General features: G+C 40.1%; 1 protein-coding gene across 1 annotated transcript; it reads left to right on the top strand.

The window, feature by feature from the left end:
• Positions 1 to 6,104: 6,104 nt before the first annotated feature.
• On the top strand, positions 6,105 to 25,261 carry abhd15a (abhydrolase domain containing 15a). Its single transcript, XM_023290794.3, has 3 exons — positions 6,105 to 7,226; positions 16,552 to 16,904; positions 22,220 to 25,261. The coding sequence occupies exons 1-3, from the start codon at positions 6,678 to 6,680 to the stop codon at positions 22,869 to 22,871; spliced, it is 1,554 nt and encodes a 517-aa protein (XP_023146562.1). The 5' UTR covers positions 6,105 to 6,677; the 3' UTR covers positions 22,872 to 25,261.
• Positions 25,262 to 25,581: the final 320 nt, after the last annotated feature.

Genomic DNA, 25,581 nt, shown 5'->3' with positions numbered 1-25,581 from the left:
CTGGCATTTTGCAGTTGGCTGTGTATTCACCTCTGCTGCACTTGCACTGCCAATTCCATCATAGACTACTGATAAAAACCAAGGCTGAAGCTCAGACGTAAGCACAATCAAAAAGTGAAGTTCAAGGTTCAGAATCCCGGCTCCTTTCAAAGACATTTCCTGAACCTGGATTGACTTGTGTGAAACCTGACTTACTGTTCAACCTTTACCCCAATAGCTAGCATGGTGCATTCCTTTGCACACCATTAGCTTGAAAAAAACAGTCTCACTGGGAGATTTATGCCTCAGCTGAAGTGTTAATTTTCATGTCACAGGAAACTGAAATGGGACAGGAAGGCTGCTGCTGAGGATGTGGTCGTACATTGACATGCGAAAGCAGCCAATGAAGCGACATTCTGGCTGGATGGGCTGCTCGTGACTTTCGAAAGCATCTACTGTTGACTTGATGAGGTTTTTTGTGACACTTGTGGAGCATGATGTTTATGCTCTAAATTCACAAGTGATTTATTAATGTTATCAAAACTAGTGTGTAAAAATAGAGCTGTTTACTTGGATTTGTTTGTCCATCATGCCCTACAGACTGGAGCCTAATAAATACTCACTGAGACAAGTGAACACGTTTGTTTGATCATCAATTTCAGTCAGTCAACACAAGATTTACGTCACAGTCAAGGTTCAGGGGAAGGACATGCATCACCACGTAAATAATGCTTGAAAAAGTGAAAGTTCTGCATGTGGTTGCATTTACAGAGGTTGGGTGAGAGATGTTGGAGTACTTATTTAAGGTTCCTTTACCCCTAAAACAAGTCACGAGGAAAGCAAAACCACGTCAGAGCCACGATTTTGCTCCAGTTCTCTTGAATTACAGTAATCTGTGTGAAGCCAGGGCAGAGTCACTGTTTGTACTGTTTGTTTTGATGTTAAAGGTTGTGGCTGTGCCATGGTGACAGGGCATGAGAGGCCGAGGCTGGAGAGGAAGGGGAGGATACTGTGAGACCAACAGAGTAGCAGTCTTTTCTCTCTTACTGAGACATTATGAGGTCAGATTTTAAATTTCAATATGGAAAGCCAATGACAATGACCACGGAAAAACATTAGAATATGATTTAAAATGTGGAGAAGGTACAGGAAATTAGATCTAAAGAAATAAAGTATGAGTCATGAGGCTGCACAGAGTGCTCTCTGTCTTCTACTTCTTGGATGCAATGTTATTTTGCCCTCTTGCCTTTTATGATGGACACGTTAAAACGTGCTTACTGGTGTTTTAGGTCAAGCTTAGTGGGTGAGAAGTTAACAGCTTAGAAGCTGAATTCCTGCTTTAGCAATGGTCAAATAAACAAAAATATGGATTGAAATAAGGAATATTAAACCCCCTCTGGTGAAAATCTTCCTCTTATTTTTCATTGCCTTGTTAGTGTTTCTTTTATATGCTTGAAGTCACATTTTGAGTGAAATAAGCAGTCAGGGCCAATGGCCAATACTCAACATTTCCACTCTGAAGCTGTATTGCATTGACAACCGTCTCAAAAACAGGGTTTGAAACAGTGAGTTTCATATATAACAAACATAATAAACCAATCCTGAAAACTTTCAGGTGCAGCTTTTTGTCTTTTTTGTTTGTTTGTTTTTGTGACTGCAGATGTATATGTACAGCTGATTTATTTTAATATTACAACACGCCATTGTGTAGCATAGAGTAATTTTACACCTGGTAGCTGGTGTGAAGAAAAAAGGTGGGTGATTCATAAATCCACACATTTTAGAGGAGGAAATGGGGTTTTATCAATGAGAGCAAAGGAGTTTTAAACTTTGTGGTTATTTGCGCATTTGCTTTGTTGTGAGGAGCAACTTGATTAGCATAGCTTAGCATGAAGACTTAAAAAAACAAGGAAACAGCTATCTTAAATTTCTGTAAATACAAACAATTTGAGAAACTCATTCTCATTGCTTCAAAGAGTTTGAAAAAACAATTTGTGGTAGAAAGCAAAAAAAACATGGATATGGGATTTACTTTGAGTTTTAATGGAAAAAGAGAGAAATCTTATGGATAACGACAACTTTCTACTTGGACTAACTGTATTTCAAGGGCGCTTCCAACCGAAATCTGATTTTTTCAGAAAATCTTTTTCTAAAATAGACACTGGAGAAGGCATTTGTCTTACAGTCAGGGTCATCGAATATTTGGGTCGATAAAGTAGCGAGCTTTAAAGGTGCAATAGCCAGACTGTGCAACCTATGGACAGAGCAAGGCTTTCCCTTTGGTCCCAGTCTCTACGCTAAGCTAACCAGCTCCTGACTGTTTCATACTAAGTTTAGCATGTTTCCCATATGACCAAACCAAATTTTGTTTTTTAAGTAATAGCACGCACAAGAATTTGGTTAAATCGTGAGTTATTTTCATTATGCATAATAATGCACTCTATCTGTCCCAGATGAATCCTGCGCTGAGGTAAGTTCCAACCCCCCCCCCCCCCCCCCCAAAGGACAAAGCAGTGTATAGAAAATGGATGGATAGATAATAATGCACTCTTTTTTCATTTCATTTCAGCTTTCACATACATTTCTATTGCAGTATTTACTTCTTTATGCTGGTTGTACATAGTGTTCCACGGAGAATAGAAACGTCAGCAAAGTCTCAGCCAGGAGACTTCATTTAGCGAGCAAAGTGAAACGTCTAGGCTGCATCTTCATTTTGGCCCAGTTCTTTTCCTATTCTGTCAGCACTCCTGGGGAAAGACTCTAGATATTGCAAAGCACAATGTTTGATTGCGTATCCAGTGATGCGTGCATGTGTGTGTCTGTGTGTGTGTCGGGGTTTGTATATATTCCATTTAGGTTCAGTGACTGGGTTAGTCACTTCTTCTTGCATCAAGGAAATAGTTGAATAAAACAAAGACAAAAAATCCCCATCTACAATGGAAGAGTGTATCTTCTTGTCTCCTCTCTCACTCGGTGGTTAAATGGCTCTAATTTGGTGACATTTTTATGATGACATATACTGGAGACTTGGTATGAGCCACTTAATTCACCACTAAAGTTTTTGTTCCATATTTAGCTCAAATATGAATTCTCTCCCGAAATGTGTTGAGTGACCAAGATCCCCAGCTCCTATCGTCTCCACCATTCATCTCCCCTGAAAGACAACTCCTTATGTCTCTTTGTCAGTGGTATGTAAACCAAAAGATAAGGGTCAGGGTCTTTAGCATTGCTGCAGCTTTGGTTGTTTGTTTTGAGACAATCTTTGTGACATTTTCCAGAGACACAAGTCTTTCACTGGGTTGTTCCAAGATATAATATCTGTCCAAACCTCATCTAATCTAGTCTTATCTGTTATCCTGTTATCCAGTTCTGTTATCCTGAAGTTCAAGTTGATTTGTTGATCTTTTCCTCCTCGTTTCCTCTTATCAATGTAAAATTGATTATCATAGTCCACATATTTGTTTGTCTCCTGTGACCTTTTTGGAATTATTGGCTGGATCTGGATGACTTCAACATTATCTCATATGATTGTCTCCTTGTACTATTCCTCACATTTTTTTTTTTTATTTCCAGAGAAGATGAAAATTTGCATAAATATTACTTTTGTACAAAGGACAGTGTACTATACAAATGAAGTAACCAGTGAATGCCAAAATAATCTAAAATATCCATTACAGCTTATATCAGTAAGATGGTACATTTAACTGTGCTAAATGAGCCACACATTTTACTTTACTGTAGAAGTTTTCATAATACCAAATGATGTAGCAAGTGTCTTTGGGAGACACAATATTACGTGTACATGTACACATTATCCAGAATGTAATATAGAGGTGTTATAAAGAGAACAACTGATCCTCCACTGGCAAACCTGTGAGTCATTAGTAAGAGAAAAGGACAATTAATGCTTGAGGGGCAGTGAATAAATGTTAGACACATAGAAATTAAGTCACAGATAATGAATTCAAGTTAATGACTGAACTGTTTTTAGATCACTTCAGTGCTACTATTATTACATAATGAGATGTTATCTTTCCCAATGGCTGAAACTACTGAGACTGTCATCCACTACAGCAATGTTGTAATATAAATAGTTCCCATTTATCAGTTAACTTCATACAAAGTGCATTTAATCGAAAAACACCTCAGTCAAATCATTGTGTTGTGAAACCACACTTTGCCTTTAAAACAGCGTCAATTTTCATAGGTATTTTTCATATTTGTCCCGGTTGTCTCTGTTCCTTCTGTCCCTTCAGGTAAGTCAGGATTGTCTTCGTGATGGATAGAATTCCCTATGACACTGCAAAAATGGATAAGAATCTAATCATCTATGGGGCCTAAAACTTCTGCATAGTTTACTGTACAAATATGGAGAGTCTCATGATCAGTGCATAAATTCGCAAACTATAAACTTCCTCCTCCCAGCTCTCTGGTGCACCAGCTGTAAGCTGTTCTACACTGGCATTCAAGGCGTCTCTGAAGTGATAGCAGGATCCTTCCTGGCACTCATTTGTCTTTCTACTGTGCTTATTGACTTGGCATCTGCCATTCTGTCATTCTGCCATTTGTTTTAATTTTTCCACTGGTATCATGTTGCCTCGAAACTGGAGCAAATACACAATGATCTACTGTCTTGTCAGTATCCGTCTGGTTTTGTTTTCTCTTGCTCGCACAAAGCACAGTGTGCATCCACACCACCATCAATTTATATTCAGGACACTGCACTGTGTTATGCTGTCGTTGGCTAAACGGATGTTCAAAACAAAATGTTCTTGAAAACAAATGGAAAACTACAGGTTTCCATGAAATCTATCAACCTTGCATGAGTAGTATCACTAAATGCTATTTGTGATAGCTTAATATGTAGGGTCAGTGTGTGAACTACTGGGGGTGGGAGGTGGGGGAGCTTTACTCCTCTTAATAAGACATGAGTTTCCCTGAAAACATAACTTGTGAAAATCTGGGGGATAAAATATTGACACTAGGCTGATTTTGCTAAATGTTTCTGTTTTCTTCATGGATCTTTATCCATCATATTAGTCATGTGTGAAGTTAATGATTCCTCACTGATTCACTTTAATACAGATACCTGCATCCATGCTGTTCTTGTCATAATCATCATCAAAGTGTGACGGCTCAAAATCTGAAATTTCTCTCACCCAAACTCAAACATCATAAAAACTATTTTCCTGACAACAGCCACCATAAACAAAAACAGAAGAAAAAATCTAACCCACCATAATGCTGGAATCAGGCAGCAACATCTATTTAATTAATGGAAAAAAGACAAAATAAAATCTAAATCTAGAGCTTCATAAATGTTACATGTGTCGCTTCTGGCTGTGAAAAAGAAAAAACAGTCAGTTCCCCTGAATGCTGGTGTTTTGGCACACTATAAATGTAATATTCAGTCAATATTTCAGGAGTGTAAAATAATAATTTTGGGTTTAACTCGCGATAGATTGCTGTGTCTCAGAAAGTGAAGCTTACCAATAATGCAATTACAAGTGAGGAAAATATCATTTTAGGATTGTGCTCAAGATTCTTTGACGATACTGATCTATTTTTTTTTCATCTTCCTTGTTCTTTGCTGCAGTCATTGATCATTAGTCCGTTTAAGCAGCTGTTTGAATTTCATAGTGGAAGCAAAAACAGCAGACTGGAGGTTATCACATGACATAAATGTTATTATGGCTGAATCTAGCTGAATGTCTGAAGCACTGTGCACCAGAATCTGCCTGCCCAAAGAATGTTGGCCTACTTTCACCTTTTATTTCAACAAAAAGTAACAAAACGGAGACGCTCAGCACAAACTGATTGAATTGTTGCGTAACAGAAACCTGCTCAACAGGTTGCATGGCTCCTTCACTGGTGGGTTAAATAGTGGGTAACTATTTACACATCAGGCTTTATTCAGTTTTTGTCCTCTGTGTCTGTGTCTCTCTGTGTGCAAGGTCACAGTGGGCAAATTGTGCCAAATTCATTCCGAAGAAATTCTGCCACATCTGATAATGAGCACACTTCTGGTCTGTCTCCTACGTGTTGTGCGTGTGTGTGGTATAAAGACCCAGGGGGCGGGAGTATTTTCTTCTTTTCGTCCTTTTTCGTTGAGTGAGCTAAAAAGACGGTGTAAAAACGCTCCGGCTGTACTGGACATCCTTGCTCTGGGTTACTGGAAGTAATTTAATGGGAAGACTAATAACAGATCATCAAGTGTGCGGAGTACCTGCTCACTCTGAGGGGTTGGACATGATAGGAGGCGTTTCCAGCATTTGCTGCACGTCGCTCACAGACATATCTCGCGCTCCCAGCTGTTGGATGGAAGCACCGGTCAAGCGCAGTCCTTATGGGCGACCACTGAAAGCGTGAATCGTGAATGGAGTCACCTCGTTTATTATAGAATATAGACAGAAATGAAAGTTGGATTTGGAGAGAGCTGGAACGACAGAAACGCTGCGTAACGGAGACCGCACGCCTCCAATGACCGGGGACTGGTGCGCTTTGGCACCGAAGGGAAGCGCCAAGCTTCGCTGACGAGCTGAGCATCAATTTAGATTAAAAAAAAATAGCCAATTCTAAGGGCTGAATATGTTTTCATGGACTAGCTCCCATGATGTAAAGGTGCATTTTTTAACTTTAATTCCGGAATAGATTCTGGAAAGTGTTCGTGCTCATTTTGCTCCCCTTCAACCGTGCCAATGCTGGAATGGCTTGTGGCTCTGTGCGTTGTGATCCTGGTGGTCCTAATCTGGCCAGGTTACACATATTTCAGCGCCGAGCGCCAGCGGGATGCTGTGCTTCAAGGACTGGGCTTTTCACAGCAAGTAGCGAAGGAAAAGACCGGGAGGTGCGTCTCGGACCGGCATGGGAGCGACGGTGGGCAGCCGGCCTGTGTGGAGGCTGTGACCGGGGAGAAAACACGCACCGCGGGGCTCATATGCAAACCATCCGCGCTGGCCAACTACCTCCTGAAACACTGCCGGACTTTCAGTAATTACTCCCCGTGTGTCGGCCGGACATGGCGGGCCAGCGCCTTCCTGCAGAGCGTGTACGAAGCGTGCTGGCCGTATGAAAGCCCGGTCCAGTTTGTGCGGGACAACCTGCAGCTGAGCGATGATGGGCTGGTGGCCTTGGACTGGGCAGTGCCGTCCTACCAGAAAAGACGCAGGACTTCTAGTCACTCAACCAGCCCGGTTCTGCTCATCATCCCAAATTCTTTTGGGAAAATCACTAGAAATGTGTTGAAGGTAATCCGTGCGTTTTTTTGTTTGTTGTTTGTTTGTTTGTTTGTTTTTGGCTTTTTAAAGAGACTTTGCTGGAGAAAATTAGAGACAAAGGTATGCAAATAGACTTTCTTCAGGAACAAGCTGCTGCAGGTCACATAAAAGATTATTTTCATAAAAATTAACAAAGGAGGGCACCTCATTTTTAATAATGCCAAAGACAAAAATATTCTGCACACTTGACTACCTCTAAAATATTGCTATAGTAGTTTCCATTCTGTCTGCAGACACTTAAAGCATCATATTTCATCTGAATCCAAACAGAGTTACAGATATTTGCATCCGTTTCACCAACAGGTCAGGATGCCCTCAACTGATGCATCTGAAGTTGTGGCAAACTTTGAAGCTGCTCTGCCTCCATATGTTACAACATGATGAAAATTACATCAGCTGCATGGAATTCCAACCTGCTGTCACAAATCCGTATTAATAAACAGCAACAAACCATGCCCAATCTTAGAGAATAAAACCAGGAATATATAAGATATAGATCTAATGCTTGTACAGACAAATGCTTAAAATATTTCAACAAATCAAAAGAGAAGTGCCTCAATAGTGTAAAGATGATGAGGGAAGATGCCAGTGTAAATCAACAGTGGCCAATGGGCAAAGGCATCCATTTGAAGTTGAGCCATGGCAAGCTCAGTCAAAAGTGAAAAAAAGAGCAGATGCAGAGGCAGCGCCAGTCTTTCAACTGCGCTTTCAATACACTGATTGAGGTAATTGAGTGAGGGATTACAAAGCATCGCTTGACTTGTGAAGCCCGAGGAAGTGCAGCGCTGCTCCGCATGAATGCCTGTTGACTCTTTCACCATTCTGGGCACCTGGCATCATGCTTCATTTCATACCGTTAGCTCTGTGTGTGAATCCGTCACAGGCTTACTGTCAGCCCCGTGTCAGAAGTAACATCTCTGCAAGAACACTCGAACAAAATCAAATGTGTCTGACATTAAACTAGAGTGAATAACTTCCTCGTGAAGGATAGAGGATGACAGACGAGAGGAAATGGAAAGAAGAGAGAGTTTTGAAACAACAGACATATATAGTGGCTTAGAGCTTTACCTAAGGGGAAAAGCAAAATGATGGAGAGAAGAAGGTAACTGTCAGATTCAGACAGATCTGTATCAGTTTTTTTTAATAGCAGCCATCAGAATAGAGTATTTGTCAGCCAGTTATGCTTGGGAGGGCTGAAAGCGGAGGCACCACAAGGGATATACACCAATTAAGATTGCTTCTGTCACTGGTGAGGCTCAATATGCATAAACCAGTTACAGTGTGTGCGCGAGATAAATAGAGCTTGTGTTTGCGTGGGCATACACACAGTATCTGTATCTGTGTGACAGAAAAGAAACAGAAAGAAAGATGGAGATTCTTTCTGGAGTCTGTGGGTTTGTGATGCCTGTCGCCGTCTCTTTAGCAGAGCCCATTTCAGGAATGTATGAATTTATGAATGAGCCTCCTCCTCTTAAATTATTCATATTTTTACTCTCAGTTTTGCCTTATGCTCCTTTGTGTCACTCAGTCTGGCAGGATTAATCTGCATTCACATGCATCTTATACATTCTGTTCTATGGCTTCATATCCAGGTCAGAGTTTGAAATGTGTTCATCCTAAAACGTAAAAGATCATCATATTCATTCATGAATTCATTCATTTTTTCAGTTCTCTCTGTCTTGTTGTTTTTGCTTCTGTGTTCATCTCAACAATATATCATTCTTTTTATTGCCTTAAAAGCAGTAGCTTAACATTTACAGAAATATGTTTATTGGCTTTCTTACTGAGATTTTGATGAAAAGATTGATAGCATTTTCATACCTGTGGGGTAAATATGAAGCAGCATGTAAAAGAGGTGCATCTAAATCGGTTTCATCAAGAAAGAACAAGAAGCATACTTGAGGCAATAAAATATTTAACATGAGCCAACAAAGAAAAACTGGAAAAATAACTGGAAGCCATATGGTTAAGGTTCGCTGGATGCCAGCACATAAACCCAATGAGATAAAAGCTTCATTCACAAAGTAACCTGCTAGTGGCTTTAAGTGGTCACAAAATCCATCTATTTATTAACAAGGATCTTGTTCTTAAAGCTGTTCCAAGGCTGAAATGCAAAAAATGCCATATTGGGGTTTGCTTCTTAGCCTGGAGCAGTGACATGTTTACTTACTTTGCTTGACAAAGAAATATCCTGCCACACACCCGCCTGTAAAATCAGTGTGTTGGTTTTTGTGCCAGGCTAAGCTAACCAGCTGCTGCAGTAGCTTCATATTTGAATCCATGAGGAGCATCAGCCGTCTTATTACTTTTAGCATAAAAAAAGGAACATGTTCTTCCCAAAATATCAAACCTCACATAGACAGCTACTCCTCCCTGACCTAATTACTATATATCTGCTGATCTTAGCTGTCATCAGACACAGTTTGTAATCCATTTTTATCCCCAATATCAAAGAGGTCACACAAAGAGGCTTTTTTCATTTAATGAAGGTGTGCAAAGGCATGTGGCAATGAGCCCCCTATTCACTTTTTCAGAGCTATATTTTCAAAAGCTATAAATATTCCTGTAAGGAGACATCCAGCTGTTGCTGCCGCCTCATATAATTAACACAAATCACATTTTCCTCACAGAGCTGATGATTTGTGAGCAGCTTTACTATAATTTCATGACCTAGTTACACCAAATTCAGTGTTTTGTTCAGTATGCTGAAGAAACACCTATTTTTCATTCCTTAAATATGTGGAGTATGATATAATGTGGTCATTATGTGTAATTTACCCTTCGACACTTAAATAATTGTTTTTCAGTCCATTCCTTTTACTCTCTGACTGCTCAGATTTTACAGATTCCTCGTGGGATAGAATAAGAGCTCAGCGCTCGTACCGTAGAAGTGGGAAAATTTGGCCATTAGCTGTTGTAATTATATAAATGAGCGATGTTAGAGTGGCAGAAAAACCTCAGTATTTCCAGGCTTGGAAAAGTCTTTATCATAGATAAATCTAGCAGCATAACACATATGACTTATTGTTATAAAGCTCATGATCATGTTTTTTCACTTGGAAACAAGCAAACGGGACATTAAATCTGTGTTTTCCACACCTTCATCTCTTTGCAAATTTTACAGTTTGGTGTTGACACATTATGGCCAAACAACTCACACAGAATAAGGTTTTAGTACAGAGACGGTCACGACATTTTTCGTAACTGGCTTGTAGCATTAAAATGTAACGATGACTGTGTGCGCAAACACTAGATTTTCAGTTTTAGCTTGAGGATGTTTACATACATATTGGATGAACAGGGTCAGAAATGAAGCCCATAATTATACTGCAGCACCATTCAAAATCTGGTGAGAGTGTGGGGATTGAACACAGGGGATACAGAAGAAATTTTCCCCAGACATTCAGGAATATGCAAATAGCCTCTCAAACACACACACTTTAACAAAATTCAGGGCCTTGTCCTACTTACTGGGAATGTGCAGCCCTATCTCCTGAAAATTACGTTCCTCTACAACCAATCTGCACTTAAAATGGAGGGCAGGCTTCAAACATGTTGTGAAAGGGTCACATTTTAACCCAAACTGTGATATTTTCTTAAAACTAGTGATGTAGTTTCAGTGCCTAAACCTAACCAAATGGCCAGTAAAACAATAGTAAACAGTAAACGAAAACAAAACTCGAGTCTAAGAATAACTGTCCCACACAGCATTAACTTCTCACCTAGGTGAAAGTCGTGTTGCAGACAAATCTAGCACATACAGACATTTCTCTAGTGTTGACATTGTGCTGTGTAGAATGGTCTGGCTGCACCTCATTACCATTCTGCTATAATAGAAAAAATGCTCAGGTTTGTTTGTATTTCTTCAATCCAATCACAGTTGACTTAAGCAGAACCAAGGAAGTAGCGGCAGTGTTTCTGCAGAAACTGACAGTAATCCAGTGTTCCTGGAACATTTGCACATAGGAAAGTGAGCACTGCCGCTGAAATGGATAATTAATCATGAAACATCAGCATAGCTGGCTTACTGCATGATCCAGATTCTCAGTAAAACTTGAAACTTTTAGTATGGTAGGTTGATACTCGGAGGTTGTTGTTTTTGGTAGTAAAGAGGATTTTAAAAACTGCAGCACGCAGATAGCATAAAGGGGAAAAGAAAGATGCTGGAAATACATGACTCATGGCAGGCTTATACCCACAGTCTACAGCCAGTGAGTCAGACTAAGTTGCGGAATAATCCTTCTTTGCCAGACCATTCTGTAGAACGTGACGGTCTGGCTGCATCATGCCAACATTCTGCTATTGAACAGGAAATCTCTGGCTTTTTAAAAAAAAAAAAAAAAAAAAAAATTCTTAAAACAACCATAATCATCATGAGTGGCGCTAAACAAAAGATGCAGCTTTGATGTTCTCTCAGAATAGTGTCAAGTGGAATTGCTTTGGTGAGCGCTGTCATTCAAATACATAATTCACTGAAAACTAGCTGGGCTGCCTTATTGCATGATACAAATCATCTGCAAAACTTCCAGTTCAAATAAGGTTGCTACTTGGAGGTGCTTGTTGTTTTCTGTAGTGATTTTGGAAAACGTTAAATGCAGATAGCAGAAGGACAGGAGAAAGTTGTCTGAAATTAGCGGCCAATGGCAGGCTTATACCCTCAGTCTACATTCAGTGAGTTAGACTAGCTGCCAACCCCATTACCTAGTGTGGAATTTGTACCCCTTTCAAATTGGTAATGTTTCCTACGTCTTCGTCTCACCCATTCGGAGAGAAAATACATTTCAAAATGAGAATTCAGTCCAGCTACATGAGAATGTAGTTTTTTTCTGGAATAAGCAATCTACACCAACACCACACTAGGAGAGATACTGTTTTTTCTTTGCTAAGATGACATTTTACTAAGCAGCACAGTAAATACAAATCTACCGAAGAATATGGACAGAAAATCCCTGCATTGTGTTTTAAGACCCACACAACAAGCCCTCCTGGTCAAAATCCATTTCAGGGAGGCTTGTGAAACAGAGTCTAGCGCAAAAATAGTTGCATTTCAGTTCTTGATATTTTTCTTTTTTTTAAATGTTGCCTTACATTAAATTATTCATAGATTCTCCCCTTTGAATGCCCGTCTGCAATGCTCAACACTCTGAACCAGAAGAATCCACTGATTGGAAAAGTCCATGTTTTTGTCAGTCTTTGTAAGACTTTACAACACTGTGCCATCAGAATTTTTTTTAACTCGTCACTCTTGAATGCTGGATGGGAGGAAAAAACACAGGTTTTTCTTTGTCTGCTGTTTGTCTGCTGTAATCCAAAAGATTAAAGCAGAAGTCTTTGCTTTTGTTCAGCTCACTATGTTTGGGGGACATACTGCCAACCAATTAACTGTATGAAGATGGCAGCAATGAGATTTATTACATAACAAGTGCAGTAACTTGTAGTCTGGATCTTTATTGTTGGCTGGAGTGTTTTCTTGCTTCACTTCACTTCATCTGCAGAGCACTGAACTTATTACCAGAGAGCAACATGAGTAGACAAAGTGCCATAGCATCATGTTACAAGTTGCATTTAAACATTAAAACATTTCACATTTAGTTTCTTTTGTCTAAAATGATCATTAATTCCCCGAACATGTATTAGAGGCCAGTTGAAGAGTGTTTAGGCAAGTTACTGACCTGAATAGAGAGCAGAGCTTGAAGGGAGATGCTTTGTTGCCTCTAAAAGGCTTTTAATCAATTAACATCCTTAATTGAACTTGATTTGTGGCATTGTTTCCAAATGAAGTTCCCGTATTTTACAACTATGAGAAGTCTCAGAAATAATTCACTTTCAATTTGATGTGAAAGGAATATTTTTGAACTTGAGAAGGCCTCTCATATTAAAGTCTTTGTTGTTGTGCAAGTACAGAGAGTGTTGTCCAGCGTATGCAGGCCCTACTGAAGGAATCTATCACTGAGCTGACACTTTATCAGCTCTGGCAGAAAACTGCTGCCGTGACTGCTGTTCGTTTTTACTGTATCTGTAATTGAAGTGACATCTCTAACAAAACCAAACACATACCGTCAACGTAATATATCACCACAAACTTGGTGCATGCAAAATAGACGTAGAACAAGGGTCAAATTACTGGATTTCTTTTCTTTGTTTTCCATTAAAACCATTGAACAAAAACCTCCCAGTGGAAATGGTCGGGAGCAGGCTGCATGTGTCTGTGCATAGAGAAACTGACTGCAAAAAAATGAGCAATTGTTTCTCTTCCAAACAAAAAGCAGCTTTTGGTGACAACTTATATAACATGGGCTTTGTAGTATCTTTGAATTTACAAGTGTAACTTTGCCATCCTCCTCACGTTTTGGGGATTTATTGCAGTCAGATGTAAGTTTACAGTGACTATATTAATACTGAGTAGGCAGATATAATCATGAATCACCTGATCACCTAATTTAATCTCAGTCAAAAGACTCATCACTCAGCCCCAGCTCTCATATGCAGTTGAAACTGTAAAAAATCTAATCTTTCATCTCAATATCTCTGGGAATTAAACTGAACTCTGCAGTGATTCATACTCATATGAAAATATTCCTTCCTCTCCTGTGCTCCTCTTGAATAACAATGATTCAAAACGTTTGAAGGAAGAGGCTAATGAATGAATAAATGAACAATGTTCTGGTATATTAGCTCAGCTCAGCACTTCCCCTGATGCTGTCTGGTCATGTATCTGGCAGAGTAAATTCTCTTTTCATACAGACAACCAGAAAGTGGCAAAAATGCTACTGCAGTCTTTTCTCAGCTGGTAAATATTTAATGCAGCAATTCCACCACTCTTCCTGCACTCCACTGGGATTTCTTCAGGTTCAAAGCAAAATGTAACTCATTTCAAATGTGACAATGTATTTGCACTGGATATATCACAGCCCTACTATAGCTATATGGACACAGACTTTTTTTTTCTATGACAGAAATATAAATTCGCTTTTTCGGCTTCTTGTGTTTTAAGATCAACCACTTGTGACGGTGCAGATTTCGAGGAAAGACAAATGTTCTCCTTGTGTTTCCAGACACTGTAATATGGGTAATTTATTCTAATGGTAACATTCAGAACTGGGACAATCTCTCATTTTCATTCCCTCTCTGCAGGGAGAGCTTTCCATGTAATTTAGAAATTTTCTTGTCATTTCTGTTCTGCTCTGAGTCTAAACTTCGCAGTTTTTCTGGAAGCTAAGTTATAGAATGTTTCTTCCAGTTAGATATGAGTGTGGGCATAGACTTACTATTTTTGCTGTATTTTGTTTTTTTGCTTAGCTATTTGGAAGTTATGTAATTATTTATTATTTAGGTTACCATCTCTAGTACTATTGGACTATCATAGAGACGTAAGAAGATAGACGACTGGTGAAGGCAGTTTCCTGTAGAGAACGCCAACCAGCAGAACCGTTAGATTTGGAAGCAAGCTCTTTGAAAGCCCTAACAGCTTAAAAAAAAAAAAAAAAAAAAAAAAAAAGAAAAAAAAGTCAGTGACAAAACATCTCTGCTTGAGCCTCGTTTAAAAGATATTTTTAAAAAGCTTTTTGGTGACCAGAGGAGAACTTTACAGATTAGAAAGATATATGTTCAGTAAAACCTGCCTCTTTATTACTAAACTGTGTTGTTCAAGTCTGAGAAGATATCATTCTCCTAAGCCTCTCACAGCATTTAAACTATAGTAAAAACCATTGTAAGTGCTGAATAACTAAAATAAGTATTTTCATTTTATTTACCATGATCCAAAAGATGTAAACATTTAGGTTTAAAGTTTCATGTTAACAAAACATGGAAAATCATTACATCCAATGCAGTTGTATAGCATTTTCTTCTTTGATGCTGTCATTTAGCATTAATCATGCTACACCTTAAAACTTTTTATGGTTACATTCATTTCAAAGTAAATAATAACAGCTAATTTAAAAATGCAATGAGTTGTGATTTTTTTTATCTTCAGTGTACTGACTAAAACAAAAAAAGACTTCCTGCCAGTGACATGAGCTCACAGGTTTCCAGATTCAAACCCTCTGAGCTCTCTTGTGCCATTTCTGCTTCCAGCCTGGTTCAGCAACAGCTACATAGTACAGACTTTAGCTGAGAACATACAGCAACACATCATGTAACATGTGTCTAGTGCTGCCCAACCAATAGGAAACAATGTCCTGCAATGTGTCAACAGGACAAAAAATTGTTGCTGAAGTGTTTTTAACAATGTGCAGTCATTTGCTTAAAAATTGTGGAAACTTTCCACTTAAACTTAATTTCTTACCTAATGAGCCCATTTCAAGAGCTATGGCTCACCAGCCGATATCTTTGTTTCCCATTGTCTTTGCAATAAATGGATTGTGGGTCATATAGCTGAGGATATTTTTCAACATTAACAACTAGCCTCACCAAGCTAACGATGATAAAATTGGAAATGTACATAGAGAATAAGAGGGGCTGCTGTTTTAATGCACTGTTTGACTTTTAGGTGTTGTGAGCATGACAGCTACCTGTGGGTTGCATAGACATCATTTAACTGAGATTGTGCATAATGTGGGCCTTCACCAAGGCCTCTACAGGGTCTGACAACTGCCTCTCATGCTTTGATATTCCCTAGCTGAAGTCGAGGTGGCATGTAATGAACCTCTCATACACCAATATTCCTGTGAAATACAAGCAAGTAGACATTTTTAAATTGAGAATTAGATTATGATAGTCACAAAGAGAATATTTATTTGCCTGTGCTTTGCCATTAATGTTTTTTTTTTAAATTTATGCTACTTTGTGAAGACACAGAAGCATAGCTCACAAGATCCAGTTCTTCAGCTGTTTGTTTCTATGTAAAACTGAAGAGAAAAAGCAGCATACAATATAGGAGTTCTGTTCTGCAGTATGACTGTGTGCACTTTAAGCATAAACAGCTGAGTAGATGGGAGCAACACTTAATTCCTGAGTTTTACTGTGCTCGCACTTCCCCCAGAAAAAGGTTATTTCGTTTTCCGTACAATAAAAAGTTGTGCCATGAAAGTTCAGGTGTTACAACTGTAAAGACATTTAGTGGAATAAACTGGAAACTATGTTCTAAAAAGAGGCATTGTTTAATTCTGTTCAACCAAGAGACATGGTTACATTAATTCAACCATGTGGGCAATAAAAGACGATTGTTTATGTCAGTACATATGTGAACTATATTTTATGTTAACCTTACATTATTTCATGTCCTCACATTTTTAACATTTTGGAGCGAGATGGACATTGTTTTATTGTTTGTTTCTGCCTCCTTTCTCTACAGTTGTGTGAGATGGCCCTGTCCCATGGCTACCTCCCAGCAGTTTTTAACCGCCGTAGCCACAACGGCACCCCGCTCACCACCCTCAAACTGCAACAGTTTGGTGACCCTGCAGATCTACGTGAGGCCGTGCGCTACATTCGCTACCGACAGCCGGCAGGAAGACTGTATGCTGTGAGCGAGAGCTCCGGGTCGGGCCTACTCCTGTCTTACCTGGGGGAGTGTGGATCATCGAGCTACGTGACGGCGGCCGTCTGCCTGTCACCAGTGTTCCGCTGCCAGAGCTGGTTTGAGAATGGACTGTGTTGGCCTCTGCAGTGGGCGTTGGTGCTGTACCAGAAGATTTGTCTCAGCAGGTACTAAGGGAGGAAGAAAAAGCCAGGAGAAAGCATTCTGACATGAATCAACTACTAATTGACAATGATGGGCAAAATAGTAATGATAATTCTAGATTGTGGGGCTTGTTTTCAGCCACAAGTTCTTAACTCACTAAAATAACATCCTAAACCCAAAGACAAAAAGAGCAGGAGCTGCAGGCAAAGTGTAAATCTAAAGTAAAGTTTTGGTCAGACAGGAAAGCATTGAGGGCCCCTGAAAAATGTATAAAATCCGGGAGTACAGAAGCAGCAACTTTTAAGGGCAAAACACTGACTGCGCCTGAAATATCAAGTACAATCCTGCCCTGCATTGAACCTGTGTGCACAAGTACAACAAGAAGGGTAGTTCAAAATGAGACCACAAAGATAATAAGTTAACCAAAGAGCTTGTTGAAATGTGCCTGATCTTCTGATTGCTCCTGCTTCCTGTTCTGTCTGACATCTTCCCAGATGTTAGCAATTAATGAGTGCTTGCTAATAGGAGCAGTGGTCAGAACTACAAAAATACCATTGTTCAAAAGTGAATTTTTCTTTTTTTTTTTAAACAATATCTTTATTGGGCTTTATATTATGAAAAACTTAACAATATACTCAACATAAAACAGACAAAGAGCAACATGATCCCCCCAAATAAATAAGAGTGAAAGAATGAAATTAAAAAAAATAAAATAAGTAAATAAATATAAATACACAGCATACAGCTCAACAATTCAGCACCACTGTCAAAATTAATTGGCTTCATAACATCTGAGAAACTCAGTTAAAGGTGACCATATTTTCCCAAAGTCCCCTCCTCTTCTTCTGACAATATAAGTAAGTCGTTCTAGTACAACACAAGATGCCATCTTCCTCACCCACATATGTATTGAGGGTATGTCCATTTTCTTCCAGTATAAAGATATCAGCCTCCTGGCCTGCAGGAGTCCAAAATCGATGATTGTTGACTGACTTGAAGTGAAAATACAGTTCTCTGGAAATATACCCAACACACACGTCCTTGCGTGAAGAGGCACCCTCACACCAACAATCTTAGACAAAGTTCGTAGGACTGATTTCCAGAACTTCTGTAATTTTGAACAGCCCCAAACACAATGAAACAGAGTACCCTTTTCTTCTAAGCATTTGCTGCAGGTGTCTGGAATATTGGGCGAGCAACGATTCAGTTTGATCGGAGTTATGTAAGTTCTCATCAACCATTTATATTGGAGGAGTTCCATCCTTGTGTTGATTGATTGAGTTTGGGCTTTTAAACATGCACTTTCCCAATCTACTTCATGTATATCCTCTTGAAGATCAGGTCTCCATGCATCCAGTTTGTCAGTGGTGGTTTCCTTATCATGTGCCAATAGAGCTGCATAAAATAAAGAAATTTGACCATTCTGCTCTAAGTTTAGGTTGGCTGTGGGTCCTGTATACAAAATCTGAATCCATTTAAGAAAGTTGTTTCCAAATCCGAATCTTGGCAGAACATTAAATAAATATGGCCATTCAATTGTGAATCCATCCAGCCGGGGGGCCTTACCACTGTTAATATTTTTGATGGCCTGTGATATTTCTTCAGTAGTTAAATCTCTGTCTAATTCCTTTTTCGAATCTTCTGCTAGGGTTGGGAATTTAAGTTGGTCTCAGAATGTTTCCCGTTCCTCTGAAACTTGAGGGCATTCTGACTTATATAAATTTTGATAAAACTCTCTAAAGCTGTCATTGATTTCAGATGGGTCTACTGTTAAGTTCCCTGCAGAGTTAATTATATTGTTAATCGCTCTGTCACTCTGCATTTTCTTAATTCTCCATGCCAGGAGCTTGCCAGCTTTTTCTCCCTGATCATAGTAAGATTGCTTTAGCCACAACAGATTTCTCTCGGCCGCATCGGAGGATAATTTATTATACTCAGTTCTTAAACGTAACAGTTCACTTTGTTTTAACTGGTCATCGCCAGTGGTTAGGTCTAGTTCCAAAAGTTTGATCTGTTTTTCCAAAATTTCCATCCGTTTCTTTTGTTTTTTGGCCTTCGTACTTGTGAAACTGAGAATTTCACCTCTAATGTATGCTTTAAACCCTTCCCATCTCAAATTTAGGGTTATTTTCATTTGGTCCACATATGCTCACTAAATTTACTGCAAATGAGAGAATATTGCCCTGAGCGATTACATATCAACCAGCAGGATCTTGGATTGTTTTAGTCATTTGAAACGGTACGGTTCTGTGGATCAGGATAAGTACCCCTCTGGCATAGTTATTATATGATGCATGTACAACTTAACCAGGCCATCTGTTCTTTACAAGTTTTACATCAGACATTGTCAAATGTGTTTCCTGAAGAAAAATTATTTTGGATTTAAGCTGTTTGATCCTGTTTATAACTTGCTTCAATTTTATCAATTTCCTGATTCCCCTGACGTTCCAACTTGTAATTTTTATATCAGACATGTTCTGCATATTTACTTGTTCCATAAGTGGTAGCTTTGTTCTGTGATGTAAATGTGCTAAGACCCATTGCTGATGCTGTATTAAGATAAAATACATAGAAATTCTTAAAAACCAACAAACAAAAATAAACCTGTAATTGGCCCATAAGACTCCAAATCCCCACCCTTACTCAGAACAGTGAACAGGGGCTTATACTAATCCACTCTACAGGGCAGTAGTTGAACTATAAGAACCTGACTTCAAAAGCAACAGTGGTGTCCGTCAACCACGCAATACCATGTTTTAAACTCTATGAACCCAAACAAACAGTAGACAGGTTAGATAAGCCAGTAAGTTATTTGGCAACAGTGTCTCTTAATAGTGTCCATTCTGGCGCACAAAATGTCTTTGAAAAAATAACGCTTTCACAAAAACGAATAATATTGGTGCAAAAAGCAGAGAGGAGGAAGAAAAACTTAAATGTTTATAGTGGCTTCATGAAAGCATTATAGAGGAATGCCTTTTACAAATTAAATTACATAGCTGCCCGGAATTAGTAAGATAAATGTATAACTGAAAAAGTCTCAAGTTATTGGCTCATCTTATATCCACACATTTACGGAGTGTTTAATGGTTAAAGCCAGCTTGTTGTGTGGTCCAGAAAGTGAACAGCTCACCGCATTCCGTTAGTTATCTCCGGTGTGCTTGCGATGGAACTCCTCTGCTTCCTTTGGAGATGATAACAGCTGAATTTTCCCATTGTGGAGGATCCTCATCTTGCATGGGTTGTACTGGAACCCGCGGAACATTCCTTTTTCGGCGAACACTTTTTTGACTGTTGAATTCGGATCTCTGCCGAACGGTCTCAGCTGATAAGTCCTGCACAAAAAAGAGCTTGTTTCCATCGTGTGTAATGTTGCGCTGCTTTGTGGAGCGAAACACAAACTCCCGATCTTGGAAGTTCAGAAAACGGATAATGACTGCTTGCCCTCCGGAGGCCAAACATAGGGGCTTTCGACCGGGGTGGAGCCCGTTCGGAGTCGGAGCCGGTGCCCGACTTGGCGCCGGTTTTCTGTCTTTCCACCACCGGAGCTGCGGCTCCGGGCTCCAAAAACTGGGGCTTTTTCGGGCACCAACTCGTTGCTGGGCCAGACTTGGCCAGAGTTGAGAGCCGAGCATGTCACGGGCAGAGGGCGGGGTGACATCTAAAAACATCTACAAAGATAAACATAGATATGATCATCAACTTATTGCGCGTGTTTAACCGCTAAGTAATCAATGCAAGCGTAGTCGAAGCTAAGTAGCTAAGCTAACGCTAGCACGTTTACTGTTAAGTATCCAAATGTCTTTGATGATTACCTTTCTCCTCAAACGTGATCGCCGGGCATTGGAACGGCGACGCCGATGGGTAACCCCTAACAGAAGGTTTTGCTGCTCAACGATGGCGAGACACACTAGCAAAGCCATGTACACCACTCCAACGAAGTCCTCCATTGTTGTGTGGGTTTCCGTACAGCGCGAACGCTGTTGAACGGCTACGTACGCAGTGACGTACAAACGTTTTGTGGTGGGGCAATGACGCAGCTCCAACTTTGCTCCTTCCGAATGGAAACACAAACCCGTTCTGGGGCGGCACGAGATTTGAACCAAAAAAGCACTGGCTCTCAACTTTGAACCAACCTAGCACCTGGTGCTCTTTGGTCGAAAGCCCCTAACAGACGTAGATTGTTTCTTCGGCTCCGGTTCTCCAGGTCGTCGGTCTTGGTCTCCAGGTAGGCAATTCGCTTCATGGCCCTGTTGAGATCCGCTGTGCTCTTTTCTAGGTGTTCCCCTGTTGACATGATTCTGTGCTCAGCTTCCTCCAGTCGTGTAGCATTGGCGGCGACATTTTGCTTCACTTCTGCCATGTTGTTCTCCAAAGTGGCCACTGATTTAGTCATTTCACCCATGAGGCTACTTATACTGTCCAGTTTAGTTCAAAATCCACCGAACTCGGAGCGGAGTGGCTGAAGTTCAACTAGTACCGCCGTGAGGTCGGTTGTGTTGCTAGGGCTAGCGGCCCTCTCCCCATGCGGATCCGGTGGTGAACTATCAGCTTTACCTGGCTTTTGGGAACCGCGCTTTCGGGTGAACACATCACAGTCCTTAATTGTGGTCGTCTTGGACATTTTCTCAATTCAGTTGGCTCGTCTAATGTAGGGTTATTACAGGTTTTAAATGCGGGTTACACGGAGCATCCACGTTATGCTGCCTTCCGGGTCCGCGGCTCCATAGCGCCCCCAGTGGATTTTTCTTTTAATGGCAATTGGCAGCCTGAAAAGTTACTGTAATGTGAATGACCTGCAGTAGATTCCTGGATGTAGACATACCTATTGTAGATGTAAATCCTATCGTTTTGGAGCAAGGTGCATTATTTTAGATGAGTATGCAGATTTTGGGGATACAACAAGAACTAAACAGTTCTGTCTGTTCTTTTCAGTTTGCAGGTGACTATATATATATTATGGTGCCAAAAAGATTATTGAGAAATCACAGCTGTATAAAGCTGCTGCATGTAGTATGCCATATTAAAACTATGATTTTTTTTTTTTTAAGCCAAAAGTGATACACTGTACAAAGGGGTTTGTAGGACAAACAGAAGCAAACACTTGCAAGCCATTTATTGGAAAAGCACAGAGGGAATCAGGAAAACAATCAAGTTACTGTAGCAACCGATGGCCCGCTTATTGTCAAGCTATTGATTCTGAGAGACATCGTGACCCAGGTAAAGTTTCTCAAATCAAGGCCAATAAGAAATACGAGACTCATGCAGCTCTTTAAAATTGATTAACTGTTTTTCACTTGTTGACTCTGTTTACATGTCTGTGTGTTATCTGTTTGCAAAGGTACAGGACGGTGCTGGGTGAGACCATGCAGACAGACACCCTGTTTTCCAGCTGTTCTTTACGAGGCCTGGAAGAAGCGCTTTTCTGTCAGACTGGACATGTGGGATCCACACCAGCAGCACCTACAGGGAGCAGCAGCAACACTGCAGGTGCCTGGGATGTTTACTGGGAACGCAACGAACCCTTAAGAGATGTGGACGAAGTGGCGATTCCTGTTTTGAGCGTGTGTGCTCGGGATGACCCTGTCCGTGGAGACACTCAGTCCACGATACCGTTGGAACTCTTTGAGACAAACCCACATTTTTTTCTCCTCCTAACTGACCGTGGAGGTCACTGTGGTTTCTCCACCCAGTCTGAGGAGAGTGCCGGTGCATTGGGCGCAGTTGGTTCTGTGGCAGCACCAAACAGTGGGATGCAGAGCCACGGGGCCAACTGGAGCCACAGAGCTCTGCTGGAATTCTTCAGGGCGACCACAGACTTCTTCAATGCAGAGGAGAGAGCAAAGCAGCTCGCTGCGAGGAGGAGGGGGCTGGGCGGAGGGGCAATAGGGAGGGTTTTCCGCCACCGCAGCGTCAGTACTTGTAAACGGGTGCCAGCATGTTCCCATAATATCCATGCCATTTACAACTGGCAGAGGTCTTACACACGATGAGGGAGCTTAATAGAAGTTAAAGGCAGCCTGTGCAGTTTCCTGGTGATCAAACAAAAGTTGCATTCATGTTCAGTTCACCAAAACACAGCTGTCTGCACACTTGACATTTAATAAAGGTGATGAATGCACCTTTTTTTCCTCACAAAACACTTGCAAAGCTGATTTGTCTTTTAAATCCTGCTTTGTTTGCATCCGTGTAGTGAATAGGTTTCTTATTCCCTGCCTTTTACTTTACTGTGTTGCTTGTTGCATTACCACCACTTGTACATGAGTGGATTTGTGTGACTCCATTGGTGCGGCTGCAAATCACGTCACAATACAAACAGAACAAAACAGGGATTCACTCGTAGCATTAAAACTCCACAGGGCACCATTAATAGTCTACACTGATGCTTCCTGAAATGGTTTGGATTTGAATTGTGAAGTACTCAAAGTGTTCTCTGCCTGCATGACACTCAGCTAGAAAGTGTTATGAGAACTCGAAAAGTGTCGGGGTTGTGACTTGACGGAGAACTTTTAAGTGAGAGTGTCTGCGCTGTTCTCGCACTCTTAATATGAGCCATAAACCACTATGATAGAAAAAATAATGACAGACCAGAGGATTACATATAGGTAGGTTTAACTAGCCCAAAAGTTGACTCTAAACTTTCAAAGTGGGTGTCAGAAAGATTCAAGTCCCTTCAGTGTCTGTTGTTTTGTTAACATACCTACAGGACAGTTACTGAGTTAAGTGTCTTACATTTTACACAGCTTGAAACCACATTTGGCAAGGTTTCTACCACAGCTGCACTGTCATCTGGGTTATTAAAAGCTTGACATTTGTTATATCTTACTGTCATTTTACTAAAAGTGTATTTATTGGAGAACAAGTGTTGTGCCGAGGGCAGAAAGAATTAAATTGAGATGAAATGTTAGAGTTTAAATGAACTCGTCCAATGTTATTGTACATCTTAAAGTCAGTTTACTGAGTATATTATTAAAAGTTCTCTTCTGTAGTAGGAAATGTTCTGTGATGCCCAGAATAGAGGAAGCATTGCGTGATCGTTTCCCAGTCAGCTTTTAGAGGAAAGTCTGTGTCATGAGCTTGTGATATTTTAAAGAAAGGGGTGACTGGAAGCATTTTGTGAGTTTTCCTGTTTCAGCATTTAAACTCTGTGCTCCAAATCTTTTTTCCCCAGCAGCTCTTTAGGACCTTCATGTGCTGAGTATCACTGGTTTCACACCAAGATGGAGAATTCAAGACTTTTTGTTTGAAACATCACTCAGCTCCCTGGAAATGTTGTTATTTGGGTTCATTCTTACTGATTAAGAGATAAATTGTACAATTTATGATATAAAGTAATAAATATTTTTATTTTGGTGTTCATAAAGGCAGCACAACTGATTGTAAAGCAAAGAAAAGCCACGGTTTATTGTAGCAGGACAAAATTGCCAAGTGCTGTTTGTCAAATGATTGTTGTCTTCTGTTATTTTATAAAATATGCCACACATGTTAAATGAGTTATATTGAGTAATTAAATTAAAAATATAATAAGTGAACTATGAAAACAGTATGGGGAATTGCATCTTTTATGAAAAACACATCCTGAAAAATAGCATTCGGATCATTTTCCTTCTACTACAGATGAGTAAATTCCCCATTAATACCAATGGGTTGTATAATGTGTCTTGTTCTATATTGCAGACCTCACTAAAGCTGTGATCTGTGGTTTTGTCAGTCCCCCTCTCAGTGCTCACAGACACTCCCTGTTATAGCACAGTCCCCATAGCCATGCCATGCTGAGTGTGTGTGTGTGTGTGTGTGTGTGTGTGTGTGTGTGTGTGTGTGTGTGTGTGTGTGTGTGTGTGTGTGTGTGTGTGTGTGTGTGTGTGTGTGTGTGTGTGCGTGCGCGTGCGCGCCATTCACTGCAGTGTTTATCCGCCCACTGAGCCTTATCCACTCAGACAGCTGGAACACAGCAGAGTACACACAGACACACACGAAATGTGTGTCGGCAGACACACTGTCAACACGCATCCTCACTATCACACACACGTGAAAACAGAGACCCACAAATAAATGCTCACACACACATACAGACATGCAAACAAGCTCTCACATACAGGATGTTCTTACACATGCTCATTATCTACAGGGCAAAGAAGAAGAAGCAAAAACTGCCTGTTTCACACAGATACTATATTCTACACGGTGACCCCCACATGTAAATGACTCCATGATTAATATAGGAAATCCTTCTAAAAAAAAACCTGAAGTGATACCAAACCATTTCAACACTAATATAACTCTTGGAATTTGTAATTAGACAAAGGTGTGAATGGAAACACATTTTCAAATGTTATTTCATTTACCTTTTCATATTTATTAAAAGCTGCATTGACAGACAGCCTTTATTGCCACTGTCTCATTCTGTTAGTGGGACCCGCTAAACAATGACACTGTTTTAACCGCTAACAATGAATTAATCATCAGTACTGCAGCTGTGGAGGGAAGAGCAGTTGCGTCTCATTCTCTCTGTGTGCAGGTTCTCAGTCTTGGGGGTCAAACCAGCAACTATTTGGTCCTAAATGAATCAGTTTTTCTCTCAAAGAAATTAAAAAATTAGAACCAGAAGTTTTTGTTTTGACCTTGTATATAAAACAAGACTTGTATTGTTGCTGCTGTTACAAGACTACAAAATACTGACTGAGATACAAACAGTTTAAAATA

Source organism: Amphiprion ocellaris, chromosome 7 (assembly GCF_022539595.1).
Source record: "Amphiprion ocellaris isolate individual 3 ecotype Okinawa chromosome 7, ASM2253959v1, whole genome shotgun sequence".
Taxonomy (NCBI): domain Eukaryota; kingdom Metazoa; phylum Chordata; class Actinopteri; family Pomacentridae; genus Amphiprion; species Amphiprion ocellaris.
Note: the sequence above shows the minus strand (reverse complement) of the source record. Positions and strands in the feature narration are given on the sequence as shown.

Coding starts and splice junctions, on each gene's coding strand:
- abhd15a (XM_023290794.3), top strand. CDS start 6,678: ATGCTGGAATGGCTTGTGGCTCTGTGCGTTGTGATCCTGGTGGTCCTA. Junction 7,227..16,551: donor TCACTAGAAATGTGTTGAAG/GTAATCCGTGCG, acceptor CTTTCTCTACAG/TTGTGTGAGATGGCCCTGTC. Junction 16,905..22,219: donor CAGAAGATTTGTCTCAGCAG/GTACTAAGGGAG, acceptor CTGTTTGCAAAG/GTACAGGACGGTGCTGGGTG.